This window comes from Caloenas nicobarica, chromosome 15 (assembly GCF_036013445.1).
Source record: "Caloenas nicobarica isolate bCalNic1 chromosome 15, bCalNic1.hap1, whole genome shotgun sequence".
In the NCBI taxonomy this organism is placed as follows: Eukaryota; Metazoa; Chordata; class Aves; order Columbiformes; family Columbidae; genus Caloenas; species Caloenas nicobarica.
In genome coordinates, this window is record NC_088259.1 from 10,072,946 (window position 1) to 10,087,625 (window position 14,680).

Genomic DNA, 14,680 nt, shown 5'->3' on the forward strand with positions numbered 1-14,680 from the left:
CAACCATGCTGATGAAACCTGCAGCTCTCCCAGGCTTTTTGTGGTTTCTCCTCCTGCCCGGTTTCTCCTGCTCCTGCCCCAGTCGCTGCCTGTGCTTCAGGACCACAGTGAGATGCATGCATCTGATGCTGGAAACCATCCCCGATATCCCACCCCAGACAAACATACTGTGAGTAACAACTTCATTTTACTGCCGCCTTACCTGCTTGGGTTTAGAAAGAAACAGCCAAGGCTGAAGTTTTTATCCTCCTTTTTTTTCCTGCAGAACTGTCTGCATCACAGACTCTTTCATGCTTTTAAACCATGAAGCAGAAACTGCTGCTTTTGGCATCGGTTAACTGTTAACAGGACAGTCAAGGGAATTGAAAAAATTAATGAGAATAATGCCAGGGCGGTCACTGGAAGCCAGTTTTGGAGAATCTAAGGTGTTAAATGTTAAGCTGAGCTTATAGACTTTTCTAATTAAATACAACCCTATTTCTTTGCTAGACTTTTAAGTACTGGTTTTCCAATTCTTGTCTGAACTATGCAAGCCAAACTAAGGGCTTATTTGGAAAGCAGTAGTTGTGTCAACTCCCAAATTCCTTGAGAAATAAAGTACCTGTTGGAGAGGGAGCTGAGTCCATTTGAACAGAGGAAGTGGAGGAGAAGGGCAGGTAACGCTTGGAGACTCCTGGGCAGCTCTTTCTGATATTACAGATCCAGAAGAGCAATTCACTGTGATTCCGAAGTAGTTAATCCTCAACTTAAAGGTGGATTTAAGATGCAGTGACAAAATACTTCCCTTTGTGCTACTCTTAGCTGATCCTTTGGTTTGAAAGACCTTTCTTTGTAAAGAATAGGAAAGACTTGTCAAAAATTTATCTCTATGCTCATCCTCCTCAAACTGCTGCCGACTTGTAAAACTTTTTCAACGCTAGTTTGAGAAGTTTTTCTCTGTGCCTGTAACAAATGAAATTTGGTCTCAGCCAGAACATCTAAATGAGCATTTCTCCTGCAAATATCTCACTGCTATTGCTGGTGCAGTTTCTCTGCTGGCAGCCTGAGGAACATGGTATGGGCAGGATGGCGGTGTTTGAATCGCTGCCACCCACATGTGCTTTGGTGGAGGGAAACCACAGAGGTTCTGGTATTAGCAGCACACAGGGAAATGTCTACACTTGCTACAGCTGCCAAAAATACCCTGTTGAGGAAACTGTTCGCAGCTGGGCTGCTTGGGAGTCACCCTGACATGGGGCAGGTCAGAATCTGGACTGGTTATTCTGCAGTGTGGAACTGGTCAGTGCAAACTGGGTAGTGATTAGCTGCTCCACAGCAACTTGTAGGGGCTGACTCTCCAAACTTCCCCCCCACCCCATTCCCCCGCATCTTGAAATATTTAAATATTTAAAATACCCTTACACTGCTTGATTTTAGCAAAATAACTTTTTCTCCTTGTTTTAACATAGATTTTTATTGAGGAAAAAGTTTGTTTCATTGCTGAACTGGGATATTTCTGAGCTCAGTAAAGCTTAATTTCTGTTCTGTTTGAAACGAGATAACACTTACACTCAGGCTGTCCAGTGTGGCAGTGTTACTGGTAGAGATCTTTCAAGTGCTGTGGTCACTGCCTGTTTTTCAGCACTGGAATATGGTGTATTTCTCAATGCCCTTTGGAAACAGCACACTTGGTTCTCTGGACTGCAGGGGGCAAAACCCAACTGTGGTCCATGGCTTGTCCTGGCAACTGTAGTGAAATTCCAGGGAGCACCGTGCTGTAGTGCAGGCAGCATTAAGTTGTCTATACAACTCAACCTAGGAAGGTGAGCAGGTTTTCTGGTGTGTACAGTCGCCCTTGTTCCCTCTCCCCTGCTGGAACCAGTTTGCCTATTCTCTGCTTGTAGATGATCCATGTTTTGCCCATTTAACCATTTGGAAAGCTGGTTTATTTAGTTTAACACCATAGCCACAACCTTGAATGGGAAACTGGGTTTTTTAAACATTAACTAAATGATGTAGGTGTGAGATACAAAAAGCAGTGATATTCCAAAATGAGATTACTGTCTTTATAGATCAGTATTCTTTAAGGAGACTTATCTGGTTTATTCTCTTTTAATACCATCTGTATAATTATAAGCAAAACTCATACTTAAGAGCAGAGATCCCCATAGATAAAGATATACGAGCTTGGTAAGTGTTCTCTGGCAGGTAGTGTGGCTTTGTGTGGTGTGTGGCAAGTGAAAATCCTGACTTTCTGGCCATCTTGAAGATCTAATGTATGTAAATGCGTTTGCCAGCCAGCATCCCATTGTATCTGTTACAAATAGCATTTGAATAATTAAACTTTTTAAATTGTGGAAGATCAAAGAATGCTTCTTAACCAAGCCGCTGACTACTCCAGCTTTTTGGTATGTTAATCTTTCTCCTGAAAGGACCGTTGTGTCAGAGCAAATATGCAGAATTCTAGCAAGAGTAGTCTTGATCGTGGCGTTGTTCTGAGTAGAAAAGGTGGGATGGTGATATTTTCCACATTTGCCCTTTGGTATGAACAGGACCGAGTCTGTGAGTGCAGATACAAACCCTGACCTCAGGCTCCAGCTCGGTTCCCTTGCTGAACAGCTGCAGTTTCCAGATGGAGTTTGCTTTGAAGTTGGGAGTTTGGGACTTTGTGACCCCCGGGACTCGGTGCCACCCTCTCCTCCAACCCTGGAGGGGCGGGGAGCTCTCCTGGCCAGCACACGCTGTGCTTCAACCAGCCCCGTTGGCAGCTGGTCCCCCCGGGGCTGTTGCCAGCTGGCGGTAACGTAGAGCAGCCCATAGCCCTTCTCTGATGCTGAGATTGGCATGGAACCAGTTCCAGGATTGATGAGCTGTTACTGGCACCTCCTTGGTCACCATTTCCCTCCTCCCTTCCCAATCCCAGCTGGGTGCAGCTGAGGATCTGGCCCAGTGTCTGGTTTTAGCAATAGACTATTTATCTCTGGTAATTAAGTCTGTTTGTTTTATCCTGAGCAGAGAATAGGATCGCAGGAATGACTACACGTGTACAGATAAGTGAGCTATAAAAATTCATGGTGTATAACTGCAAACGTATTTTGGCTGCTGTCTGTTCAACTGGAACATGATTATCCAGATGTGATCTGCTGGTTACCACTGGGATTCAAGCAGTTCTTTTTGCCAGCAGCCCCAGCTGCGGAACATACACTCCGAAAATTTCAATAGGTCTTTAACCTTCTAAGCCATTAGTTCTGCAGTGTGACATTTAAAACAATAAACTTTGAAACATGTGGGCATGAGTAGAAGGAACCCATGGAAAGAAGTTCCCCTCTGGCTGGCGGTGAATGGATTGCAATCCAATTATCCATGGGCGATTCTCCCTTCTGCATTATGCATAGCACGTAATGAATGAGCCCGCCCAGAGAACACAGCCGAGGGCACAGGCAAAGGCGGGTGCCGTCGCTGGGGTCTGAACGCGTCGCTGGCATGAACCGAAGGTGACCCAGTTGTTCACAGACCTGGTTGCTAATTGGGCAGTGTCAGCACTGCCAGCTTCACAAGTTTTATTTCCCATCATCGTGGTGCTGCTGCTTTGGTGGCCGCTCGGTTCTTTTCTTCCTCCCGCGGGTCGTTGGAAGGCTGTAGTAGGACAGGGTGTAGCTCTTAAGGAGCATAGTTTTGAGAAGGAACTTTACACATTTGTTGGGGAAAGGTTGACTGAGCAAACAAGTTCTGGGAATGCTGCTCCATTTGTGGTCTCTGTCGTGCGCTGTGGGTTGAAGAAGGGATTACTCATTTCCTCTGCACGTGATAGTCTTACACACAGCCATTAAACGCACACCCACACGTTCTGGATGTGCCAGGTGTGATCGCTTGCTGTCTTCTTTCGCTCTACTATTTTGTCCTCATTAAGCCTTTTAGAGGTGACCAAAGTCTTCTGTGTGTTCTGTGTATAGATTTCCCTTCATCGGAAGGAAAATGGGAAGGGAAGGTATTGAAAACATATTTTCCTTCCTAGAAACATTCCAGCATCTTTTGGTGACAATATCCAAAGTCTTGGGATTGTAGCTCCCTGTGTTTAGAAATCCCAGCTTTACTGAGCTTCACAGCATTTCATCAGCTGATTCCCACTTGAGTAATTTCATTTTCTTTGACCTCGTCATGTCCTTGTCCCCACTGGTGTACCAGGGTTTTTTCCTGTGCTCTTTAAGGAGAAGTCAGTATATTTTTTTTTTTTTTTTTTTTTGGTGAAATAATGTGTGTATCCTGGGTAAAGACTTAAATGATCATGCTCTTAAAAAAGAAAAAAGCTGACACCTGTGCTACATGAGACGTGATATTAAAGAGTGTCCCAGCAGTTTGTTTTTGCTGACGTGTTGCTACTGCTGCTTGGACTCTTCATGCTCGAAAGTTTTCTTTTATTCCTCAGATCTGTTTGTGGCAGCTGAAATCTTCAAAAGCTGGTTTCTGGAATGCCTCTGGTAATTTCTTAATTAAAATCTAGTGTGCCTATCCCCAAAACTTCAAAACGTAAGCAGCGTGGCAGTGCAGCCGCCTGTTCTGCAGCATGGGGCTCTGCATCTGCTCGCCCATCGGTGTTTCAACCACGATCGTATAATCTCATTTATTAGTCTTTTCATGCTGAACATTTTTTCCTTCCTCTTCACTCTTTGAACAGTCAAATCTTGATGTCTTAAGCTGATACACTCCAGAATAGCCAGGACTTGGAAAAAAACCCATCCCGGAGCCTCCCTGCGGTCTCATCTGTCTGACAGCGATGGTGACGCTCCGCTGTCCATGTAAGGGCTGGGAGATGACGGCTGTCGTTTATTAAAGCCATGTGGGGACTCGTGTGTGAGAGGGACATTCCTGAGCTGGGGAGCTGATGACAGTCAGTCTGGAAGACTCTATTTCCATCTCAGCAAGGCTGTTTTCCCTTCGTGCCAAGACCAGAGAGCTGTTTGGCGTGACGGGGGAACCTGAGGAGCTGACTGTGATGCTCTGTGGATGAGTAAGAGAAATGAGCATCTTCTCGATAAATGTTATAGCTCTTCTTATATATAGGAAGTTTGACTTAAAAATTGCATTTCAGATGTCTTTCACATCCTGCCTTCCCCAGGAAACACTGGAAGAAACCTCAGTGTCTTATCTCTTTTCGTAAAACCTCCTATACTCTCTTTGTTCATAATGGTTGGGTGACTGCCACTTAACCAGTTCTGGGTAAAATGGTCCAGAACCATCAGCATCATTACTGTGCACAATGTTTTGAGCACAAAAGATGCTCCGATGAAACAAACCCAGTAATTTCTTTGGAACTGCAGTAAAATACCCCTTGTAGCTAATTATCTGCTTAGTTAACATAGTAATACATGATTCTGTAAAAGTCTAAATAGATTAAACAGCAATGGAAGTTTCTTGTTAAAGCAGTTGATTGCTTTATATGCTAATCGCTGTTAATTATTTAACACGATGCTTTCAGGAATGATTGTTCCGACAGCAGCTGAGAGGATCAGAAAGATTTAATTGTCACTCTGTAAAGACCTGTTTCCCCAGCCATTTGCAAATTCTGGCATTCCCACAGAGCCTCTGCAATGGGGTTAAGACTTCCCAGAGTCAGCAAAGGTGAGTTATTTCAATAGCAGATCCTAGATTATCTGTATATTCCAGCCCAGTTTCCTGTCAGAACTGTGGTGCTTTGGGTTTGGTGACATTTTCTCCAAACTGTATATGACGGTAGACAAGGATCTGGGATCCTGTAGCAGCAGCTTTCCCTTGTGGAACAGTATCTTGTAATCCCAGACCGCTGGCCTTGAAAACATGGGGAAGAGTTAAATCACAAGGGATATATTTTATTTATATTTTTCCCCGCATTTTGCAAATTCCAAGGTGGGAAGAAGCCGGCGGGAGCAGGGCAGCCCAGCTGCCGGTGCTCACAGCAGCTGGACGGGCTGGTGTGGGAGAAGCTGTGTGGTGGGTCCCCATAGAAAATCACACTTGTTCCTGAAAAGAAACACAAAGTTTCCAGAGTGAGTGCCCTGGGAATAGAGAGAAACAAGTGTTTCTGCGTCAGAGAGGACAAACTCTGCAGGGAACGTTCTCAATCCAATACACGCAAGGCAGGAATTCCCCTGTGCCGCCCTACGCAGAATTTGTTACCGGCTCAGCTTCAGGCCAAGGCAAGGGCTGGCACAAAGTACTGTGGATGAGCCAAAGTCAGTTTTTATTTTATTTTTTCAAATGAATGAGTAAGGAGGAAGGTGTGTGTTCCTTTGTGCCTCCAAGGATTTTGCTGTGTGTTTTTACTGCTTTCTGGGATACAAAATAGTCCAGCCCGTTCTGCCTCCAGGGCTACCTAAACCATATTGTGGCTAACATCTGTCTCAGCTGCAGTGCACCTGAGTGTTTTATTAGCATTGCTGTTTAAGATATTTTTTTAAAAAAAATGCAGAATCTGCAGTTTTGGTCAGTGACTATTTGCCCGTTTCTATTTTTAGCCATGATCTGACATAGTTATTCTATCTATGGCTAAATAAGCCATTTCAGTTCTTTTCATTGTCATGTTTTCTAGACTTCAGTTGCTTTCCTCTGGATTCTCTCCAGTTAATTCCCATCGTTTCTTGAAATGAAGTGCTCAGGGCACACACCCGCCGTTTCAGCTGCCCTTTGTGTCTGTGGGGAAAGCTGCTGCCTTTGTGTGATGGAGAGCAAAGTGGAGAGTAAGCTTTCCAAAGGAGTGCGAGACAGCTGAGTTTGGAGCCAGGGGTCTGGGGACTCATTGGAAGGTCTTATCTGGAACAGAAAATGGAAGGAAAATCAGGATTTTTCATTAAAATAATAGGCTGAGTTTTACGATGTGCTCCTTGGGGGTGGTGGAGGGAAAACGTTCCTGCGTGAAGCCAGAGCCCCATTGCTGTCTCAGCAGTGGCAGGAGGCATCTCCATCCAGCTCTCCATCCGTGTGCTTCTTGGCAGCAGAGGCACCAGTCAGAGATGGTCCAGCCAGGTGACAGCTGGGGGACCTCCCTGAGTGACAGGGTTCACTTCTGCCCAGCTCAGTCACCTGTGGTTCTGGGTTTTGCTTTTGGTTTCGGCTGTGAAAGCTGTGTGCATACAAGGGGCAATGGGTACAAACTGGAACACAGGAGGTTCCACTTAAATATGAGAAGAAACTTCTTCTCAGTGAGGGTGCCACAGCCTGGCCCAGGCTGCCCAGGGAGGTTGTGGAGTCTCCTTCTCTGCAGACATTCCAACCCGCCTGGACACCTCCCTGTGTAACCTCATCTGGGTGTTCCTGCTCCGGCGGGGGGGTTGGACTGGATGAGCTTTCGGGGTCCCTTCCAATCCCTGACATTCTATGATTCTGTTGTATTCTTACATGTGAATGCTGGAAACTGAAGGATTGCAGTTGTCTTTGTTCATTAAAATAGTTTGATTTTTCTTTTTTTTCCCCCTCACCTGCAGCCTGTGACCCAATGTGGTATTTTACACTTCTCTGCCTGCTTCCCACTGCCTTCTGTGAGCATCAACAGCTTCAGCCGTGACCCCTGTGTATTTCTTCCATTTATTTGTTATGTTCACTATTACCTGTACCAGCTGCCTGGACTAATTGCACAGCTCTCTACAGGCCCCCGGGGCAGGCAGAGTTGGTGTCTGTGTGTTACAGTATATAAATCAAGTTTGCATTTCTTCAGCTTTTTTCATGGCCTGGTCTTTCCTCATTTCACTTAATGAGGCCGTGGACAATAGTCAGCGCATTGTACTATCACTTTTGCCAATGTGTAATTGTATTGGGCTTTACGGTGTCAACCGTTGCCTTGAAAAATCTGTGCAGATATCCTCAAATTCACATCATCAGAGGGAGAGACGTGTAACACCTTCCAACGAGAAGAGGAAAAAATGCACATTTGAAGCAATGCAGGTAGAGCCAAACACACCAGAAGGTATCAAAGGTAAAGTTGCTGTTAAAAACCGCAATTCCAAAGGGTGATCCTTCAGGACTGCAGTTTGCAGTGGACAAATGGTGCTTGGAAATTACAATTCAAACACTTTTTTTTTTTCCAAAACATTGAAGCTGTATTCCTTCCTGCCCTCTAACTCTACCTAAAAAGTAAGACAACTCAGTGGGAATTTAACATAACTAGCTTTGCAAAATGTTAAGCTAAAGAAACATTACATCTTAAAATTGGCTTTACTTACTGTTCTCGAGCTCAAAGATGTTTCAGCCCCCGTGGATACTCACTGTCATTTTGAGTTCACAGCCACCCGCAATCAATGCACCTCTTTCTATTCTTCATTTTATAAAGGCCACTGTTCTTGTTGGTGCCTGCTCTAAAAATAAGTGCTCAACTTGTAGCTATTTGTAGAAGTCTTGTTTTAAACTCTGCCTCCAAATTCTCTGTAACTTACCACTAGGACGACAGGCGATTCAGCATGTTTGTGTCTTTTTTTCCTCTTAAAGCCTTAAAAGGCTGCCTTAAAATCAAGAAATAGCTGTGTATTCTCTAAATGTGATAGATCAGGCAGTTTAGGATTAATAAAAAAAAAAAAAGGAACTTCATTGTTGAGCTTTGGATAGAAACTATCAGCAAAAAATATGTCAGTCTTTTGTGATTTGTTGTAATACACTGACTGTGGAAGGTGCCAAATCAATGCACATTCCCTATAGAAGTGTTTCTACTTGGTTAACCAAGTTAAACCACTTAGCTCTTATTTTATTATCTCATTAGGAATCAAAACCCCTTGTTTTAGGGCTCCAAGTCGATGTAGTTACATGGACAGCCCTTGAAAATTGTCAGAATCCCCTGGACTCCACTAATTCTAATTGAAGTTGGCACAAATTTGAAATGCAGGCAGCGATAAGCTGTTCTGAGTCTTGGAGCATTGCAGAGCACAATGTGAAATGCTTATTATATGAGGTTATTTAATCAGATTTAACCATTTTAGGGCAAAGGTAATTTTGCTAGGGAGCTAAAAAATGGGTCCGTGTGACGATGCGCATTCCTCTGCAAATCGGTATGAGACTCAAGTGTAATTGCACATGAACTTGGGGCGTTGAGCAGCCGACATTGCCCTGTGTTCATGGAAATAATCACTTGAGGCCTTTCAGTCTTTGGTTTTTCTATGAAATGAAAATGAATTTTGTAAGCGTAGGCCTGTCTTTGCAGACACGAGCAGACCCCAGTCACTGTCCCCACTCCTTCTCCACCCCTTCCCTGGTCTTTGGCTCCGTTTCTCCACTTCATGCAGGACGGACTCCCCCAGCAGCCCAGCTCCCTTCCTCCTGTGGTGATGCTGATTGCTATATAAATTTATACAAATATAAGTTGCTCGTATCATGAGTGCACTGATTGTATTTTCTGCTTTCAGAGATTTACGTTTCAACCATATCAAGGAGATACAACCTGGAGCGTTCAGGAGACTGAAGAATCTCAACACGCTGTAAGTTTCTCCTGCAGTGAGGATATCCGTTTATTATTTATGTCAGTACTAGTCCCCATGGTGGCTTAAAGATGCCCTTGGGCTTTTAATTATTTCAGCCAAGGTGTGCATATCCAGCTAAAGCTTTAAAATCCTCTCCGTTCTACCCTGGATTGTGTTTCTTACCCTTTAAAATTAAATTTGCAATTTAATAACTTTCATTTTGGCAATTAAAAATCCTGTCACTGCCCAGGGCTGTTTCAGCAGGTGTGGCTTTAGAGTAGCCTGTAAAGACAATTCTGGCCCTGGATCAAAACAGCAGAGGGATGCATTAAAAATCTTCCTTTCCACATTAGTTGCTTGATATGACTTTGACCGAAGTGAGAGAGCATCCTTCCAAATGCTGTCTTGTCACTCTGCCTTGCCCTGGAATAAATGTTTACACCTGCCCTACTACAGATAACAGCATCACCTTCTACTGCTGCTCCTTGTTTTGCGAGCCAGCCGGAGCAGACGCGCTCATGTTGGTATGAAATACAGCTCTACTAACGAGTTTCTCACTCTGCTCAAAGGAAACAGTGGGAGCCTTTGCTGCTTCTTGCCGCTGTAGTGCCGAGCGTTTGAGGATAGATACGAGTGTATCTGCACCGTGTGGCCAAGGAGTTGAAAACAAACAGCTCCCAAATCAGAAACAGAAGCTGTGTCAGCTCAGCACTGTGCTGGATGTAATTGGCCTGTCGAGACTCAGATGTGATTATTCCAGCTGTAACATGGTGCTAACAGCTCCAAGATTTCCAGGTCCAAGCTCGAACCTCTGCAAGGCAAACCAATTAGCTTGGGAACCTGCACATGCTCAGATTTCCTGGGTTTATACATTCACAGACCCAAATGGCAATAGAAATTCCAGATTGTTTTTTTTTTTTTGTCTGGCCTTGAGAGATCTGAAGTCCCTGATCCTGTGAAGATGACGGTGCTGAAGGGAGGGAGACCTGGGCAATGAGGAATTCAGTCAACTGCAAGGAGTTGTAGGAAGACTGGGAGCCCAGCAAGACTGTATCACAGAGCCCTGTTCAATAGCTGTCTTTTAAAAATCAACATTTGCTAAAGATTGTTCCACTGTGTGTGGACGAATGATTGTCCAAACCCTGACTGCAGGATCATTCCAAGTACCCTGGTTGTGGCCCAGGTCTCTGCTCATAGCACTTGTGGCCAACTAGTAGACTGGTAGAAGACTTTATTTGCAATGATGCTGTTCATGCAGAAAATGAGAACAGCCTGTGTTAGTCTCTCAAACAGCACCATGTGGTACTGAATTACCAAAATAATAGAGAGAAGGGGTGCTTTGGATGGATTTCTGTCATTTGAGATAGGCCCAGACAGGTTGATAAATGCGACTAAAATATCTAGAGAGAAAATAAGAGTCCGATTCTGTAGGGTTTTACCTTATCACAAAACTCTGCTGAGGCATCTTGGTCTCCAGACCTGCTCTCCCAGCCCTCCTGAGTCGCCAGAAGAAACCGTTCCAGATGACGTCAGCCCTGGGAGATGCAGACAGCTGTTTGGCAGCGGGCTCGGCAGCACCGCCAGGCTCGTTTCAGCCGAACCCTGGGGAAACTCGGCACGCTGGAGAGCCCTTCACATGAAGAGACACTCCAGCCAACCCAACAGAGATCCCAGCTCCTGCCGGTTTGAGATCCCAGTTCCTGCCCTGCCAGTGCCTGGTCAAGGCAGGTCCCTGTCAGCTGCAAGATTTCTGCCTCTTTTTTTCTGACTCTTGCCACTCTGCTTAAAGCTAGATATAGATACACAGCCCAGCTGAGGTGGAAAGACCTGTCTCTCTGTAATACCTACTTATGCTCCGTGAATTTGTTCAGTACTTTTTGGTGTCTGTCTCCACACCCTCCTGGACAAGGAAACCAAGGACAGCAAGTCCGTGAACAGATACTAAAGGGAATAGGCATGAATGTACCCCTCACATCCCTAATCTCATGGTTATGGATGCTGGGCAATAAGAGGAAGGTGTTTTGCACAGGCAGTGGTCAGGCTGTCCTGCTTTCCCTAAATAGTGTCCTATGACTGTCGTCAGATCTGGAGTACTAGACTAGGTGGGGAAAAAATGCAGCAATTTTACATTTGAATTCTGAATATAAACTACTTTTGCAAATGAAACCTTTCCATTTAGATAGTAATTCGTGTGCTTGGTTGTATTTCCAAAAATCAGTTATCCTCACACTGGCAGTAGTTAACTCCCATGGGTGATGGAGCTTGATAACTGAATGAGAGAACCTAAAACCTCGCACTCCTAAAGTAAATTTCTCTCCAGGCACTTTGGTTTGTGCAATTGCCACATCAAAACTGACGAGAGCTGAAAAATTTGCTGATGTTTCTTAGATGGTAAACTTTTGTCTGAGGACTCATATAGGTCTTCAAGTGATAAAGAGAAGAAATCCTTTAAAATCCCTGAGAGACTTGCTGTGAAAGTTTGGCCAGGATATTTGAAGCAAGAGGCTTGGAGGACAGAGTAGCTCAGATTCCATATGCAGAGCTCTGAGCTTGCAGCTTTTTGCTGTGGGACTTAAACAGAAGTCCCTAAAGCAGATAAATTATTTTAAAAGAGCCTTTTTCTACAGCGCTTGAGCCTGGCAGGCAAGGGCAGGAGATTCTGGTGAAGTTTCTGTTCTGCATCACCTTTTGGGCAGGATGGCTGTGGTATATCCAAGTCTGACAGTTTATAAACCACCCTGATAAGGAAACCTTTGTGGCCTGTGTGGGGAGGTGAGATGTGAGACTGACGGAAGAGGAGCCTGACGTGAATGTCCAGTGGGACTTTTCAACAGTTCAAACCTTCCCCTGCCTCTTTTCTCTCCCTGCTGTGGGAGATTTGATAAATTACAGAGCACTACTTTAAAATTAAAAGCAGGAGCCCTGTTTGTCAGTGCAAGAGATACAGTCACCACAGGTAATAATCAATTATCCTAAAGCCTGCACCATTTGGAGCTTGCTCGTTGGCTGTCTGCAGTGTTGCATTGGAGAAGTCCTCTTGGGCTGAAGGTCTTAGAATTTGCAAGGTTTCCTCATCCCTTCCTATTGCCTCTTCTCAGTCCCTGTGCAGATGTTGGTGTCAGGATCTCCTTGGTGTATTTTTAAACTGTTAATGTGCAGGGAGAGGGAGGGTAAAAAACTCTTGTGTGCCATCCACAAAATACCCGCAGCTCTTCAACAGCTGTTCTGCTTGTTTGCCAACACCAGCCTCATTGCTGAACCCAATATGAGCTCACAGCAGGTGGGGGACTGTGGAAAAGAGAAAACGCATTGTGAGCTGGTGGTGAGACACAGAGTCTTATTGCTTTCCAGTCTTTGCTGCTTCAGGTCATCTTTGGGTGGGATGGATGACAGCGCCCTTGTGTGACCGTCCCCTTCCGTGTCCCCGCAGGAGGTCAGCACCCTGCTGTATTGGCCCAGCTGGGCCATCACAGCCGAATAGTTGCTGCTACTTGGGTCTCTCCCACGTCACCTGTAGAAATGTCCAGCTCTGGGACCAAAGCACTATTTCTGGACTTGCCCAGTTGGTATTTTGTTCTGCCCTAGAGAACTGGGCTTCTGTGGAGACTACATGGTGGCACGTGCTTCTGCCTCTGCCCTTGCCCTGTCAATATTGTTGGACATTTTATTTCTTTTTCTGCTCAGGTGAGAGCAAAGGCAGTTCTGGGGAGCTCTGCAGCTCCTTTAGCTGCTGCTTGTAAAGGGTTCCAGGGTGAAGGACAGGGGAACATGGAGCATCTGTCTTGAACACTCCAGTAGCTCTTGAGAGAATGTGTTCTGTCAGCAAGGAGGGGATGTCGGAGCCTGCTTGGATCTCAGAATAAAAGTTTCTCCCTCAGATATGGGAAGTGCCTATTCCAGATCATTTTGACAACAATGGAAAATAATGGCTGAATGTTAGTCACTTTTTCTCCCCCTTTAAGTACACGACATGATGATTTCTGTTGATAGTGGGAGGAGAAAAATAGCTGTTATGTCACAATGGCTGTAGCATGTGGTTTGTCAAGAGGAAAGAGAGGGTGGTTTGAGTCTGAATTCTGTACTGTCACATCGTTTAATACATTTTTGAAGACAGAAAATGACGCATTTAATGCAACTTAAGCCTGTGCTTGGCAGCCCAGAGAGAGGGTGGGGAAGGGAGAGGCAGTCAGGACATAAAATCTGAAGGAAACTGAATGTAAAATGTTCTCTTAGTGAATTTGGGCCAGATCTCATGGTGCTTGTATATCTCAAATCTCCCAGAAGATTTTTTCAGGAATAAAACTTGTGTGAATGAGTCCACCTACTCATTTGGAACCCAGTTCACCAACTGGCAGGAAGGGGAATGCCCTATCATTTTGCTATCTTTTGATAAGCTCCAGGAAATGTACTTCGGATACTTTTAATCTAGCTTGTTTCGCTACAGGGTATACTCCAGACATGCATCGATAATGATCTTTCCGTCTTCTGTCTGCCAGAGCATTTGTTCCCAGCAGATCTCAGCTTTCAATCCCTTTTAATGTTAGCAGGAATTTGGGTGGTTTTGCTATTGATTGCAGCTGGGATCAATACCAAGGTCATGCCAGGACTCTGGATGAGTTGCACAGGAGTCAAGGAGCAGACAGCTGTGCAGAAGCCATCTGAAGTCTTTCTAGGAGCCAGATGTGCTGATTTCTCTGAAAGCAGTGTTTTGGAGTATGTGGACTACGAAGGACTTCATAAATTATCTCACTTTTGAGTTTTTTCCAGGACATATCCTATTACAATGGGGAATCCTGAGACAGGAAACAGAGATGGCTTCTTCCATACGCTTTTTAACCTTCTATTGGGCAATGAACAAATTTTTAAGTATCAGACGATGAGATAAGTGGCCTGCGTACCACATGCCATCTGAACTTCCAGAATCTGTCTTGTTTGGGTTGGATCACTGATTACACCCCCTTGAACTGTCCTAAATATCCAAGACAACAAAACAGACTAGGTTAATGCTTTTAAATAGCACCAAAATGCAGTCAGACAGCATGTTGCAGTTTGAAATCCCATCTGGACTTCATTCCTTGTCTAAAATCATTGCATTAAAGATGTCGGTGAAGGATTCCAGCCCGTCATGGTGTGCAGGGCTGCTTGGGCTGTTGGTATGACCCTGCGTCAAGGACCTGGTCGTCATCTCTTGTTCCCTAAGAAACGAGCGGCTGATGCCGGTTGTGTAGCAGGGGGCAGGTGCTCACGTCCATGGGAGTGACGTCGGAGCTGGCACCCGTCTATCG

At 44.9% G+C, this 14,680-nt stretch overlaps 1 protein-coding gene across 2 annotated transcripts in view; it reads left to right on the top strand.

Moving 5' to 3' along the window:
- The first annotated feature begins 5 nt into the window (after window positions 1–5).
- Window positions 6–14,680, top strand: part of LOC135994627 (peroxidasin-like) — a 43,089-nt gene continuing 28,414 nt past the window's right edge. For both annotated transcript variants that reach the window (XM_065645316.1, XM_065645317.1), the window contains exons 1-2: window positions 6–169; window positions 9,342–9,413. In XM_065645316.1, the coding sequence (XP_065501388.1) occupies window positions 6–169; window positions 9,342–9,413 (236 nt within the window). The remainder of the gene's footprint in view (window positions 170–9,341; window positions 9,414–14,680) is intronic.